Source organism: Candida tropicalis (genome assembly GCF_000006335.3).
Source record: "Candida tropicalis MYA-3404 genomic scaffold supercont3.10, whole genome shotgun sequence".
NCBI lineage: Eukaryota > Fungi > Ascomycota > Pichiomycetes > Serinales > Debaryomycetaceae > Candida > Candida tropicalis.
The window spans coordinates 123,282-138,948 of record NW_003020039.1 but is presented as its reverse complement, the minus strand read 5'-3'; the positions used below and the strand labels follow the sequence as shown (position 1 = coordinate 138,948).

Here is a 15,667-nt window from a genome sequence, read left to right as displayed (position 1 = left end):
TAATTAATAAATTGTAGTTAGACTATGTACGGACATCACGTAGGATATAAATTACTTCTTGACACCTTCAATCTTAAAAGGTAATGGTTGAGCACCTTCACTTTCCAATTTGGCAATATATCTTTCTCTTACTAAATCATTATATCTCTTTTCCTGGAAATATTTAACCCAACTACTAGCACAATTTTGTTCAAATTCTTTCTTTTCTTTACCACATTCACGATCTACTTTTTTTAATTCTTTTGAATCTAATGAATTATCAATATAATGTTTTTGTAAACATCCAAAAAATATATCACGTTTTTCCCAACATTTTGCACGTTCTCCTTTTCCTGGTGCATATGTTACCTTTTCTCCTGATGATGTGAACATGATATATATGTCGATATTTATTCAATTGGGTACCTGTCTAGTAAAATGAATTGGTGATACAGTGATTTGATTTTTTTTTTTTTTCTCAGTCAGTACAAATGACTGACTGAGAGAGATATTTATATGTGATTACTTTCCTATTTTTTTTCCTTCTCCACAATGATTGCTGTGATGGAATGTTGTAGAATGATTTTCTTTCCATGGTTGATATTTCATTTTATTTGGAAAGTAATTTATCTCCACATATGATATCTGATAGTTTTCCTGTGAAATCAATTGATAAATGATAGATGCTTTCCGGACTTTGATATTTGCACATTTTGCACGACTTTTCTGTGACCTGCTAACAAATTGAAAAAAAAAAGGTTCTAGAGTTTTCTACACGAACGTGCTAAAGAGACAGAGAGAGAGAGAGAGCATATAAATCCGTACTGAAAAATTATTAATCCACTAATATAATCCCTCGAAAACACTACTGTTTCTACACGTACATAATGGTTGTTAATAATCCAAATAACTGGCATTGGGTTGACAAGAACTGTCTTCCATGGTCTGTCGAATATTTCAAAGAACACTTGACTGGATTGGATGCCATGAATGCAGATGAATATGTCCAGATTGAAGAAGTTTCCTCAGTTGAAGGTGATGTTGATGTTTCACAACGTAAAGGTAAAGTGATTTCTTTATTTGACGTTAGAATTATCTTAACATATCATGGTTATAATGCCAAAGATGATAATATCAATGGATCAATCACTATTCCAGAATTGACTTATGATACTGAAGAAGACGAATTACAATTTGAAATTACTGTTTATAATGAAAACTCCCAAAATACTGGTATAAGTTTATTTATTAAAAAGCAAATAATTCCTCAATTAAAAAAGAAATTGATGAAATTTGGTAAAGATTTGATTGAAACTAACAGTAGAGATATTCAATTATCTCAAGATAAAGTCACTTCTACTTTCACCAAGGCCAATCAAACTGCTACTGCTACTTCTACTTCTACTGAACCCGTCAAGAAAGAAAAGCGACAACAGCCAGTTAAGAAAAAGGTTGAATCACCAGTTGAAAAGAAACCTGAACCGGTTAAAGCACCATCTCCACCATCACAAAAGGATTTGGTCTCCGATAAAATTTCCAGCCATAAGAAAGTTGTATATGCTGAGGGATCAACCATTATTCCAAAATACAACACTTCTACTTTACATTTAGAGCCATCATTCAACACCACAGCTGAACAGTTGTACAAAACATTCCTTGAAAGAGAAAGAATTTCTGCATGGACTAGAAGTTTCCCAGTAATTGAAGACTTCCCTCCTAAATTAGGTAGTGATTTCCAAATGTTTGGTGGTTCAGTTTCTGGTAAATTCCTTAGTCTAACTGAAAACAAAGAAATCAAAATGCTTTGGCGTCTTTCTGATTGGAAAGAAGGTCACTTTGCTGAAGTTGACTTGAACTTTGTTCAAGGTGCTGGTGAAACCAACATAATTATTAAAATGACGGGTATTCCAATTGGACAAGAAGAACGTGTCAAAGAAAACTTTGAAGAGCGTTACATTAGAGCTATCAAAATCACTTTTGGTTTTGGTGCAGTTTTATAGTTTATTAATAGAGATTGGATAGTATCACGTATATTGTTATATATAAATATATAAGTGGTGTCATCCAAATAACTGTTCAATGGTAATCCCTTTTTCTTTCATATCGTACTTCTTTCTGCCTACTAGATATAATTCACTCAGTACATCTTTACTAGCTCTAGGTTTAACCGCGTGAACTTGTGCAAACATCAACTTCAATCTTGCTTGAAACAGATCCAACTCTGATCCATTGAAAATTTTAACCACAAAATCCTTCCCTGGTTTTAATTGGTGAAAAGCTAAATGCAAAGCAGCGTTACATAAATAGATACTGCCGTAATGATCATTAACCGATGATCCAGTAGTATTAACCATCATATCAGACATAACAAGATCAATATGTTTATACTCGTCTTCTTCAAATGTGATTTTGTCTAATACATCACATCTTTTGAAAAACTCTAGAATTTTTGTTTGGGTTGATTTCTTAGTTACATCACCTTGAATATAATGGCATCCTCTAACGGGACTGGCAGGATTAATATCTACTCCCAAAATATTGTATGGTAAATTTTTGGATTCTAGTCGATTAACAGCAACTTGAGTCCATGCTCCTGGGGCAAATCCTAAATCTACTATATTTCTTGTTCCATTTTTGAATATATGTAGTTTATCATCGATTTCTTCGAGTTTGAAAGCAGCTCGGGATTTATAAAGACTGGTTTTTCTTTGACTGACAAAACTATCACCTTGGACTCGATTCACGTAATTTTTGAGACTCTTGTCGGATTTGAAACGTTTGAAGTGAATGGGAGCGGTTATATGATGTGGTAGTTTGAATAGTATCATTGATGGAGATGCTAATGATTTTAGTAATTGTTTGATTTTCTGTTCGCGATACAGTGTTTCTGTACTTTCAGTTCGTACCAAGTTCAAAGAAATTATTAATACTAGTGCGACAATTTAATCTATAGTAAGGGAGATTAATTGTTCATAGTAAATGGAGTCAAAATGTTCACACCAGCGGAAATAATACTTTCAAACTAGCTGCCCTTTTTTGTTCATACCATATATCATACATTTTCAGTATGAACAAATAGAGGTCATGTAATATGAACATTTTTTGCACACTAGTATCAAAAATATTGACCGCCTTAATATGAACTTTTATTTGCAAATAGTGCGAATAATTTTGACTCACTGATCTGAAAATTATGCTCAAACTAGCGCGAAATAAAACTGCAACGACTGTAATGGAGTGAAGTCGGGAAAAGCGACTCATACTAAAGTTCGCACAGTCCGTTAGTGAAGTTTTAATAACAGAAATCAGTATCCTGCTAGTAGATTGGTGAAACACCCAACCTTATGCAACAATACAATTGTTCTTTCTATTTTGCACATTTTCACAAACTTAAGTATAAGCATTTATATCTATTTCCTCGATTGACACTTCTTCTGGCATCGGTCGTGTCCACAATTTTCTTCGGACTGCATATAGTAACCAGTTCAGTCTCTTCACCACCAATATGTTATAGCTGATTCTTTAAATGACGAGTAGTGTAACACTCCTCTAGAGAAGTTTGCGGGAATTAAAAACTGCGATTGATCGAACCCGTACTCTTTGTGGCAGTTGTTTTGCTGAAAATTTTTTCTGAATTTATAGTATCGATCTGTCTGTAAGAATACGTAGGTTGATAGGCTACAAGGGCGTTTAGAAAATTTTCATGAATCTGTAATATGTTGGTTCCCATGAGATATGGCCAAATTCATGTTATAACATTCAACTAGATAATATCACAAGGCAATGGGAAAGTTGTAATAACATATTTTCACGTCTAAACGCCCGTAAATTATTTTGCTATTCCAGATAACTGAAGGTATGTCTTATAACTTGGATGGACTGCATTTACTATTAAATGACTTATTACAAAGACGGGAGACTGTTTTCTATAGCAGCTGTGCTTTCCCACTACTTAATAAAATTCTAGATCTGAATCAAATCTGTTGAATTCGACACTCGGTCTTCGTATCAAATATTCGTGTTTTATCAGATTTCACATGATATTTATCTCCGAGGACTTGGTCGCTATAAGAAAGTGTAAAAATATTTCCTACTGTTGAGAATAGCCAAATTTATATCATGTGACGACGTTTAAATGTAGGGCCATACCAGAGATCAATTATGATGTCATACAAAGTTTAATAAGTAGTTGAGAAGAACCAGTATAATTAGAAAAGGGTAGCAAGAAATTAATTAAGGAAAACTATAAAAGGAAGCTAGAAAGTGAATAGAAATCGAACTATAAAATCTATAAAAAGAAATTAATCAACAAATTTATAATTAGGTCTGGTAATATTAATCATTCACCATCCAGTGTAATACTGGATTTTCAACACCTATAATAAAGATCTAGTTTGATTCGGATTGTAAATAAAACCAAGAAAAAAGTGATTAGGTGATAGTATACTATTCGTATCAATATATTGTGAGCGATTAGACAACATCAATATGTTCAATATACACATGTCTTTCTTTGATACCCTTTTTGGATATTACTTGGAGAATATAGAATAAATACCATTTGCTATAGCTTAAACTAAAAATATAATAAATTTTAAAAATATATATTGAAACAATATCAAAACCGAAAATATAAAACTACTAGATCAAACAAGCAATTACAAAAACAGAAAAGCAAAATCAAGCAAAGGAATATAAGGTACAGATTATCTTTGAAACGAATCTGTACCTAAACAACAAGCCAATTATAAGACGAAAATAAAAATTATCCACAAGAAAAACAAATTATAAGTATGTAAGGATATCAATGGAATGAAATTAGTTGAAGAACAACTTCATACTTGACCGAAAAACCAAGTTAAAAAAAAAATATAGTGATTTAACTATTAATCATTCTTAGAAAATAGCAACCATAAGGATATAGACAATGCCAAACATTATCGAGCCAGTAGAATACTTCATAGCGCCGTTTTCCGCAGGAATAACGACAGAAGTTGGAGCTGGTGAAGATGAAGTAGATTGGGAATAAACGGTTGTAACCAACAGGGATGGTGCTTGGGTTGAACTGGTAGATGGGTTAATATCAGAAGAAGCACTAGCAGTAGAGCCTGCACCGCTACCATTACCATTACCATTACCGGCAACTGAACCAGAACCAGAACCAGAACCGGATTCACCAGAACTTGATCCAGAAGCATTGCCATTGTCAGAACCAGATCCAGAACCAGATCCAGATCCAGAACCAGATCCAGAACCAGAGCCAGATCCAGATCCAGAACCAGATTCACCAGATTCACCAGATTCACCAGATTCACCAGATTCACCAGATTCACCAGATTCACCAGATTCACCAGATTCACCAGATTCACCAGATTCACCAGATTCACCAGATCCAGATCCAGATCCATTACCAGAACCAGAACCAGAACTTGCGCCTGAACCATTACCGGATCCATTACCAGAACTTGAGCCAGATCCATTTCCTGATTCAGAACCATTACCTGAACCGTTACCAGATTCACCAGAGCCATTTCCTGATCCATTTCCTGATTCACCAGAACCGTTACCAGATCCATTACCAGATCCATTACCAGATCCATTACCAGATCCACTACCTGAACCATTACCAGAACCGTTTCCAGAGTCATTGCCTGATTCAGAACCATTACCGGAATCAGAACCGTTACCTGATTGACCAGAACCATTACCGGATTCAGAACCGTTACCTGATTGACCAGAACCAGAACCAGAACCAGAACCAGAACCAGAACCAGAACCAGAACCAGAACCAGAACCAGAACCAGAACCAGAACCAGAACCAGAACCAGAACCAGAACCAGAACCAGAACCAGAACCAGAACCAGATCCGCCAGAACCTGAACCACTGGCAGTCGGCTCAACTGTTGTAACACCACTAACAGATACTGAAGTAGGGACGACAGTATTTGAACCAGACAATAATGAGCTTTCTTCTTCTGGTGCAAAGGTAGTCAAAGTAGTCAAGGATGAGCCGGACTGACTGACAATACCAGAATCAGTTTCAACAGAACCGTCACTGTTGGTAGTAGTCCAGGTGGTGGTGTACTCAGTTTGAACACCAGACTCAGCAGATTCAGCAGAAGAAGTAGCTTCGTGTGGGAAGGTAGTCAAAGTAGTCAAGGATGAGCCGGACTGACTGACAATACCAGAATCAGTTTCAACAGAACCGTCACTGTTGGTAGTAGTCCAGGTGGTGGTGTACTCAGTTTGAACACCAGACTCAGCAGATTCAGCAGAAGAAGTAGCTTCGTGTGGGAAGGTAGTCAAAGTAGTCAAGGATGAGCCGGACTGACTGACAATACCAGAATCAGTTTCAACTGAACCGTCACTGTTGGTAGTAGTCCAGGTGGTGGTGTATTCAGTTTGAACACCAGACTCAGCAGATTCAGCAGAAGAAGTAGCTTCGTGTGGGAAGGTAGTCAAAGTAGTCAAGGATGAACCGGACTGACTGACAATACCAGAATCAGTTTCAACTGAACCGTCACTGTTGGTAGTAGTCCAGGTGGTGGTGTATTCAGTTTGAACACCAGAACTCAGCAGATTCAGCAGAAGAAAGTAGCTTCGTGTGAGAAAGGTAGTCAAAGTAGTCAAGGATGAGCCGGATTGACTGACAATACCAGAATCAGTTTCAACAGAACCATCACTGTTGGTAGTAGTCCAGGTGGTGGTGTATTCAGTTTGAACACCAGACTCAGCAGATTCAGCAGAAGAAGTAGCTTCGTGTGGGAAGGTAGTCAAAGTAGTCAAGGATGAGCCGGACTGACTGACAATACCAGAATCAGTTTCAACTGAACCGTCACTGTTGGTAGTAGTCCAGGTGGTGGTGTATTCAGTTTGAACACCAGACTCAGCAGATTCAGCAGAAGAAGTAGCTTCGTGTGGGAAGGTAGTCAAAGTAGTCAAGGATGAGCCGGATTGACTGACAATACCAGAATCAGTTTCAACAGAACCGTCACTGTTGGTAGTAGTCCAGGTGGTGGTGTATTCAGTTTGAACACCAGACTCAGCAGATTCAGCAGAAGAAGTAGCTTCGTGTGGGAAGGTAGTCAAAGTAGTCAAGGATGAGCCGGATTGACTGACAATACCAGAATCAGTTTCAACAGAACCGTCACTGTTGGTAGTAGTCCAGGTGGTGGTGTATTCAGTTTGAACACCAGACTCAGCAGATTCAGCAGAAGAAGTAGCTTCGTGTGGGAAGGTAGTCAAAGTAGTCAAGGATGAGCCGGATTGACTGACAATACCAGAATCAGTTTCAACAGAACCGTCACTGTTGGTAGTAGTCCAGGTGGTGGTGTATTCAGTTTGAACACCAGACTCAGCAGATTCAGCAGAAGAAGTAGCTTCGTGTGGGAAGGTAGTCAAAGTAGTCAAGGATGAGCCGGATTGACTGACAATACCAGAATCAGTTTCAACAGAACCGTCACTGTTGGTAGTAGTCCAGGTGGTGGTGTATTCAGTTTGAACACCAGACTCAGCAGATTCAGCAGAAGAAGTAGCTTCGTGTGGGAAGGTAGTCAAAGTAGTCAAGGATGAGCCGGATTGACTGACAATACCAGAATCAGTTTCAACAGAACCGTCACTGTTGGTAGTAGTCCAGGTGGTGGTGTATTCAGTTTGAACACCAGACTCAGCAGATTCAGCAGAAGAAGTAGCTTCGTGTGGGAAGGTAGTCAAAGTAGTCAAGGATGAGCCGGATTGACTGACAATACCAGAATCAGTTTCAACAGAACCGTCACTGTTGGTAGTAGTCCAGGTGGTGGTGTATTCAGTTTGAACACCAGACTCAGCAGATTCAGCAGAAGAAGTAGCTTCGTGTGGGAAGGTAGTCAAAGTAGTCAAGGATGAGCCGGATTGACTGACAATACCAGAATCAGTTTCAACAGAACCGTCACTGTTGGTAGTAGTCCAGGTGGTGGTGTATTCAGTTTGAACACCAGACTCAGCAGATTCAGCAGAAGAAGTAGCTTCGTGTGGGAAGGTAGTCAAAGTAGTCAAGGATGAGCCGGATTGACTGACAATACCAGAATCAGTTTCAACAGAACCGTCACTGTTGGTAGTAGTCCAGGTGGTGGTGTATTCAGTTTGAACACCAGACTCAGCAGATTCAGCAGAAGAAGTAGCTTCGTGTGGGAAGGTAGTCAAAGTAGTCAAGGATGAGCCGGATTGACTGACAATACCAGAATCAGTTTCAACAGAACCGTCACTGTTGGTAGTAGTCCAGGTGGTGGTGTATTCAGTTTGAACACCAGACTCAGCAGATTCAGCAGAAGAAGTAGCTTCGTGTGGGAAGGTAGTCAAAGTAGTCAAGGATGAGCCGGATTGACTGACAATACCAGAATCAGTTTCAACAGAACCGTCACTGTTGGTAGTAGTCCAGGTGGTGGTGTATTCAGTTTGAACACCAGACTCAGCAGATTCAGCAGAAGAAGTAGCTTCGTGTGGGAAGGTAGTCAAAGTAGTCAAGGATGAGCCGGATTGACTGACAATACCAGAATCAGTTTCAACAGAACCGTCACTGTTGGTAGTAGTCCAGGTGGTGGTGTATTCAGTTTGAACACCAGACTCAGCAGATTCAGCAGAAGAAGTAGCTTCGTGTGGGAAGGTAGTCAAAGTAGTCAAGGATGAGCCGGATTGACTGACAATACCAGAATCAGTTTCAACTGAACCGTCACTGTTGGTAGTAGTCCAGGTGGTGGTGTATTCAGTTTGAACACCGGATTCAGCAGAAGAAGTAGCTTCGTGTGGGAAGGTAGTCAAAGTAGTCAAGGATGAGCCGGATTGACTGACAATACCAGAATCAGTTTCAACAGAACCGTCACTGTTGGTAGTAGTCCAGGTGGTGGTGTATTCAGTTTGAACACCGGATTCAGCAGAAGAAGTAGCTTCGTGTGGGAAGGTAGTCAAAGTAGTCAAGGATGAGCCGGATTGACTGACAATACCAGAATCAGTTTCAACAGAACCGTCACTGTTGGTAGTAGTCCAGGTGGTGGTGTATTCAGTTTGAACACCGGATTCAGCAGAAGAAGTAGCTTCGTGTGGGAAGGTAGTCAAAGTAGTCAAGGATGAGCCGGATTGACTGACAATACCAGAATCAGTTTCAACTGAACCGTCACTGTTGGTAGTAGTCCAGGTGGTGGTGTATTCAGTTTGAATACCAGATTCGGAAGACTCAGCAGAGGAAGTAGCTTCACTGGAAGAAGTAGCTTTACTGGTAGAAGTAGCTTCGCTAGATGAGGTGGCTTCACTGGAGGAAGTAGCTTCACTAGATGATGTAGCTTCACTAGATGAGGTGGCTACACTAGATGAGGTGGCTACACTAGATGAGGTGGCTTCACTGGAGGAAGTAGCTTCACTAGATGATGTAGCTTCACTGGAGGAAGTAGCTTCACTAGATGAGGTAGCTTCACTGGAGGAAGTAGCTTCACTAGATGAGGTAGCTTCACTGGAGGAAGTAGCTTCACTGGAGGAAGTAGCCTCACTGGAGGAAGTAGCTTCACTGGAAGAAGTAGATTCTTCGGTTGAGGACACGACTTCAGAACTACTTGTAGACGCGGTTGGGAAAATTGAAGTGGTCGTGTACCAGGAACCATTTGTATCGGTGGTAATGTCAACAACACCTGTCTCTGTCAATTCAGATCCATCTGAAGCAGTAGTAGTGATTGTTGTTGTGTACTCTGTTGGTTCAGTACCTGGAGCATCTGGAAGTTGTTTACATTCAATTTGACATGAAGATGGTAAAGATTGATCTGGAACTGGGCCGTTATATTGAAGACTACCAAGCAATGTTGAAGGTAATCCAGCACCTGAATCTGTAACGATCTTAAAGAGATCTGAATCGTAGCCTTTACCAATGTTAAATCTTTGTGTCAATAAAAGGTTTCTTAAAGTCAAAATACCAGTAGATTCATCATAACTGTAGGCAGGGTAGTATGGAAGTAGATTACCAAGAAGTGGTAATGTGACACCAATTTTGTTTCCGTTACCAAAACCATAAACATTGAATGTTTGAGGAGTTGAAAGGGCTTCTGCAATAATAGATGATTGGCTGTCCTTAAGATAAAGGTTTTGATTGGTGTCAACTGATAAAAGTGAGTTTGAAATGTAGATGGTTGAGTTTTCATCAGCAGTGATACATCCACTACCTTTAATAGCTGTTGTTTGTCTGTACACAGATTCAAAAAGACAAATATTACCGTTGTTGGTGATACTTCCAAGGGCAGTACCAAGCAAAACATTTCCTGAGTTTCTTTGGTTCTGGTAGAACACCATCAAGTTTTCATTATCCCAAGATGCAGCAGTGATAGACATAACACTTGGTAATATTCCAGAAGCACCCATGTACATTTCACCAGTATTCTTGAAAGACAAACCAACCAAGTTGAAAGTAGAACTAGTCAAAGAAGCAACAGAGTTAAAAGCAATAATACCGTCATTCTCAATACTTTCAAGTAGGGAAGTTAAAAGCACTTGGAGGGAAAGAATGGGAGATGTCAGACTGATATAAAATCCAGCACCAGATTCAACTTTGAGATTACCAACAATTGTAGAGATAGCATTATTAATGATAGACCACGAGGCAGGGGCGTGAATTGTAATGTCTCCAATACTAAGATCAATTACACCACGGTCGATTCTGTCCAGTGTAATATCAAGAGCTAATGCAGATGATAACAATAACCAAGCAGTTATCAAGATCCTTTTGAAAGGTAACAACATGTTTCTTGTTAGTTTAATGTAAAAAGAAAAAGTTGATACTGTTATTGGAATAGCTAAAACAATAGAATAATTTGAAAAAGGTGATACGGGTAGCCTTTTATTTATAGATTTTCAAAGTTATATCAATAGTGGGTGGAAAATTATTACTTCAACAAAAATCAAGTAGGATAAACAAAAAGTGTACCAAACAAAATCCAGTTGCAAAAGGAATAATGGTAGACATTACACAAAAAGATCCAATTGGGACATGAGTGAGACAGTAAGAAAACTTTGAACCGAATATGGAAGTTATTCCAAAGCTGCAGTCATATGAGTAACAAAATAAAAATTTATGGATTGTAAGTTTAGTTGAATTTTAGTAACTCTAATTGTGTCCATTGTTAATTCAAAATATGTGTTCGGTATCTGCAAGTACTATATAATAATGAAATTGCTGTAGGCATTCTAAACCTTAAATAACAGATATTTAATCTTCTTAGTGAAGAAGCCTAAACTGAATAGAGCGTGAAAGGGTTCTATGGAATACAAAAAATTCGGTAATCCGGTTCTTTAGTTCTATACATTATTTGTATTTTAACTATACGCTAATAAACTATTGAAAAAGAAGAAAAAAAGTTAACTCACTGCAATTGAAGAACCTTGAAAGCTAACTAACAATATAATTTAGACAGAATGAAACTTTATTGGTAAGTAGAATATTGTGAATGACGAACAGAAAACTAAAATGGCATTGGTCAAATAAAATCCAAACACGAACAGCAATTTCATTTCTTACAAGCACAATTTCCACGTATTTACATACATTGTAATTTTACCCATGGATAATGGATACTTGATCAAAGTGGTTTTGTAAAATTGCAATTGCTTTTTTCTGTTGTTTTTGAATTCAAAATGCAACCACGGTATACAGTCGCTTGCAAAAAGTTTGGAGATTTTTTTTCAAAATCGAAAAGTAGTGTACTGGATAATAGATGAACGAATGAAATTAGTAAAATAGATCGTGTGTAACACAATTCCGAGATGGACCGAGAAAATTTTTACTTCATCCGAACAATTTTATAGATTGTTCACAGAGAAATACATAATTGTAAGTACTATCGATACACTCTAGAATGATGTCTATATAAGAGATATGTAGTTTATATCTTGTATATTATTGACAGTTGATTCTTTACAAAACGGTACGTGAAAAACAGGAGAGAAAAGAGTTTTTGTTCTCCGTTTTTGTGGCGTTTTTCGATTTTGAAAAAAAATCTCCAAACTTTTTGCAAGCGACTGTATATAGATTTCCTCACTTGAGATTGGCAATCTATTGTTGCGAAAGAGAAAAATAAAATAAAGAAAATAAATGCAAAACACAATGGAAACATGAAAAACGAAAATTAGCTCAACAATGATAAACATTTCAATGGATTTCTTTTCTGTTTCTAAACCCTCCAATTTTTGAGGTTAATAAATGGAAAAGAATTACAAGAATGCCTTACTCTTGAAGAACAATGATACTTTTAGCACTTCTGTATTATCTCCTAGAAGCAGTGGCTTGGTTCCAGAGCTATGCTGATTGATCAAAACCAGAAGAAGACTTTCTTAATGCCGGTGATCCTAAAACTCCCGAAGGAACAATAAACTAGTAAAATGGAAATGAAGTCAGAATTCCAAAACAATTTGTAAGTAATAATTCATGTTCACGTCACTTTCTTGTGAGTGGTCAAAAAAAGTGGCGCTTTATCCATTCCTATTCGTAAGCTTTCCATATATTGTCTCATCAAATGTCTTCCATTGTTGAAACAAGAACGAGAAACAGTCCTAACATATCAAATTTTGGTTTACCTAATAATATTTGCATTGTTAATAGATTCTTGATATTATAAAAATTTACCATTATGTAAGTAAATAGCTTGGAAAAAAAAAGCCATGCAAAATGTGCTATCACGTAATAAAAGTTGAATTCAAATTGATATGAAATGTACTGCAAAATACGGAGATGTGATATGTTTAAACTGAATAAGTTTGCCTAAAATATACATATCTAAACTTGTTGGTTTTTCTAATGAAAACAAAAAAAGACGAAAGTTTACCGTAATAGGGTCGATGGCTTTCTTGTCGGTATGAAATACTTGAATGTGAAAACAAAATTAATCACAAAGTGAATTTTATTTACATAAAGACAATGTAAAAAGGTTAGATGTAGTCATGCAAGATTTCTTAGCTCTTCGAGTACAATATTCACACAGTGATATTATGTTTTGGTAACTGTCATGTATCTGCCCAACATTTTGTTTGCTACTGATTACTGTGAAAGCAGAGCTAAACTGCCTGCTTGGTTTCTTTTTATTTTCTACTGGCATGGTTATGAGTGTTAATTTAGTATTTGGAAACAGTATTGTGCTAATTCTAAGGCGTTCATTGATTTTTAAATTTTCTAGAGCTAATTGTTAGGAATGGAGACAATCTTGTGAATACCTATTACATTTGTGGTCAATAAAAAGTTGGTTTTATGTTCAGTTACAGTAATATCTATATACCTACTTGAACTATCTATTTTTAATAATATTAACAAACTAGTTATTAGGGGTGTTTTTCTTTTGGGCTTTCATCAAGTGGTTTTAACAGTTCTGGAAAAGCATTATTGTTTTGCTTAATAATAAAAACGGAACATGTGACTTATCGCAAATCTTTGAGACTATTGAGCACTAATTCAGTTGACGGTGTTCAATAATGTGAACAACAAAGAGAATAAGTTCTAGTTGTTATTTTTTATTTTTTACTTTTTTTTTGGGGGGGAAATGCAAAGCAAGTAGAACTGTAGTTGCATTTGGGTAATATTCGCAATTTTACATACATGCTAATTACGTCTTCTGTGTATATAAAATTCTTGGAAATGCATAATGATCTTATAAAGAACGATTGTCACACATTTGTTTAACAATAGCAATACAATATTTTTGCTATTTACTTTTGAAATTATTCTCAGACACTGTTTGATAAATATAAAGCAACACCACTAAACTTTCATTCGTTCATTGTTATCTCTTTTTGTAATATAAGAGGATTTCAATAGTACACGACATTATAGATCTGCAGAATTAGGGTGCTTTGCATGGTGCTGCCTATATGCGTGAGATTGTTTGTGGACGATGACGTGAACCAGTCATCATGTTTTGTTTACTCGTAAACTTCCACGCTTTTATTTAACAAAACCCGTTCTCCATTAATACGGGTATCTGGAGAGCTTATATTTCCATCTCACCTCTGGTAAGTATTCAATCATTGAAGTACACAGCAGAAAATCTTTAGTAATGTTGTATATATTTTAAAACTACGCAATGTATGTACTAACAATTACAATTAATTCGTGCAGAGTGCTTAAATTAAGATCACTAGAGTAAACATATGCCTTATTTTTACATAATAAGAAAGTTTTTGACGGATAGCATCCAGCAATCCACAAACGCCTTAATATGATTAATACAAGAGTAGAAAAAATGGTGAACATTTGCACGACCTCGACTAAGTAAAAGTACGTTTTTGTTTGGATTATCTTTTGCTTTGGAACGGGGAGGAACGATGAAATATTCAGCATAGTTTGGCTTAGCTTAGTCTAAAGCTCCTAAAGTTGTTACTCAAATTTCTCCTTTGAAAAATTACCCCTCTATTATCTTTCTAGTGTTAACGGGCGGGGTTATTTCTAATGAACAACTTACATTCAAGAGGGTTCGTAATTATATTGAAAAGCTAAAGTGTGTTATTGTATTGACACCTTCTGGATGGTAGAAATAAGCAAATATATAGGTATATATCAGTGGAATCCTTCTGAACTGTTATGTAACGAATAATTTCCTTATACAATACAAAATGTTAAGAACTTTGTTATTCAAAGTTTAAACAAAATCTAAAGGTTTTGAACCCTAACTTTAATTTAGAACTACTAATTTATGGGTTGTTTTTTTTTACTTTTAAACTTGAAATGTTATTTCCGGGGGGCTTTTACAAAACAACAGTATTAAAATCGAACCATTAGTGGTATTACCTAATGTTTTTTTTTTCAGTTTATTCCGATACATACAGTAAAAGTGAACGATTACTTACTTACTTTAACCAAGTAAACGGAAAGCTTCCAAATCGCAATTTCCACAAACAAAAATTACTCAAAAGTGGAAATATCATGATCAACAAGGTGACATTGTTCTTCAAATTCGATAATTCTATTATATAAAAATTTTTACACAATAGTTTACTTCAAGAACAATGGACCCCAAACTCCTCTGGTTTTTCCTAAAAGGGTTTTCAAGCCATCATCCTTTATTTATTTTTTGTCAGTGCACTATGTAGCACAGAAGGAAAGTTAAAAATAAAAATTCTATGGCTGCCAATACAATGATGATACTTCACACAGGCTTCAGTGAAAGTGAAGCATTTTTAGGAAATTGTGTTATTAATTTTAAGTTAGTATGACAATATAGATAAATTTATGCCTATTGTATTAATATGTAATTATTTTATTCGTATTCTGGAAATCATTTAGAGTTATAAAAGATACCATCAACAGGGAACAATGACTATGCACTAAGCCTTTCTGAAAAGTTACGAACAAAAAAAGCAAATGCGATTACGAAAGATGATTGCAAGTCCCGCGGAAATAAACCATAATCATTTCATTGAAAAAAACAATGGCACTTTGTATTCTCGACAAAATTGAGTGGCTCATCATCATCCAAAAATTAAAATAATGAAAAATCACCAGAAATTTTAGTTATTAAATTGTTAAATATGTGAATTACAATTGTCGTCTTCGTCATAAGACAAGGCGTCTATAGTCTTTCATTCATTATTGTCTCTTACAAAACCGCCGACAAGAACATTGAAAAAAGAAAAAGAAATAAAAGTAAACTAAACTTATGGCATTGTTTTGAACACTAGTTTTGGTAAAGCG

At 36.4% G+C, this 15,667-nt stretch overlaps 4 protein-coding genes across 4 annotated transcripts; 1 reads left to right on the top strand and 3 right to left on the bottom strand. All coding sequences in view use genetic code 12, as the record gives it.

Moving 5' to 3' along the window:
* Positions 1-51: 51 nt before the first annotated feature.
* CTRG_05841 (uncharacterized protein) lies at positions 52-372 on the bottom strand (the record flags this gene model as incomplete). Its single annotated transcript, XM_002546317.1, has 1 exon — positions 52-372. The coding sequence occupies one exon, from the start codon at positions 370-372 to the stop codon at positions 52-54; it is 321 nt and encodes a 106-aa protein (XP_002546363.1).
* Positions 373-866: 494 nt separating this feature from the next.
* Positions 867-1,979, top strand: AHA1 (Aha1p; the record flags this gene model as incomplete). Its single annotated transcript, XM_002546316.1, has 1 exon — positions 867-1,979. One exon carries the CDS (start codon positions 867-869, stop codon positions 1,977-1,979), a length of 1,113 nt encoding a protein of 370 aa, XP_002546362.1.
* A 60-nt stretch (positions 1,980-2,039) lies between these two features.
* On the bottom strand, positions 2,040-2,807 carry CTRG_05839 (21S rRNA (uridine2791-2'-O) methyltransferase; the record flags this gene model as incomplete). Its single annotated transcript, XM_002546315.1, has 1 exon — positions 2,040-2,807. One exon carries the CDS (start codon positions 2,805-2,807, stop codon positions 2,040-2,042), a length of 768 nt encoding a protein of 255 aa, XP_002546361.1.
* Positions 2,808-4,875: 2,068 nt separating this feature from the next.
* Positions 4,876-10,734, bottom strand: CTRG_05838 (uncharacterized protein; the record flags this gene model as incomplete). The annotated part of the gene is made up of 1 exon (XM_002546314.1): positions 4,876-10,734. The coding sequence occupies one exon, from the start codon at positions 10,732-10,734 to the stop codon at positions 4,876-4,878; it is 5,859 nt and encodes a 1,952-aa protein (XP_002546360.1).
* Positions 10,735-15,667: the final 4,933 nt, after the last annotated feature.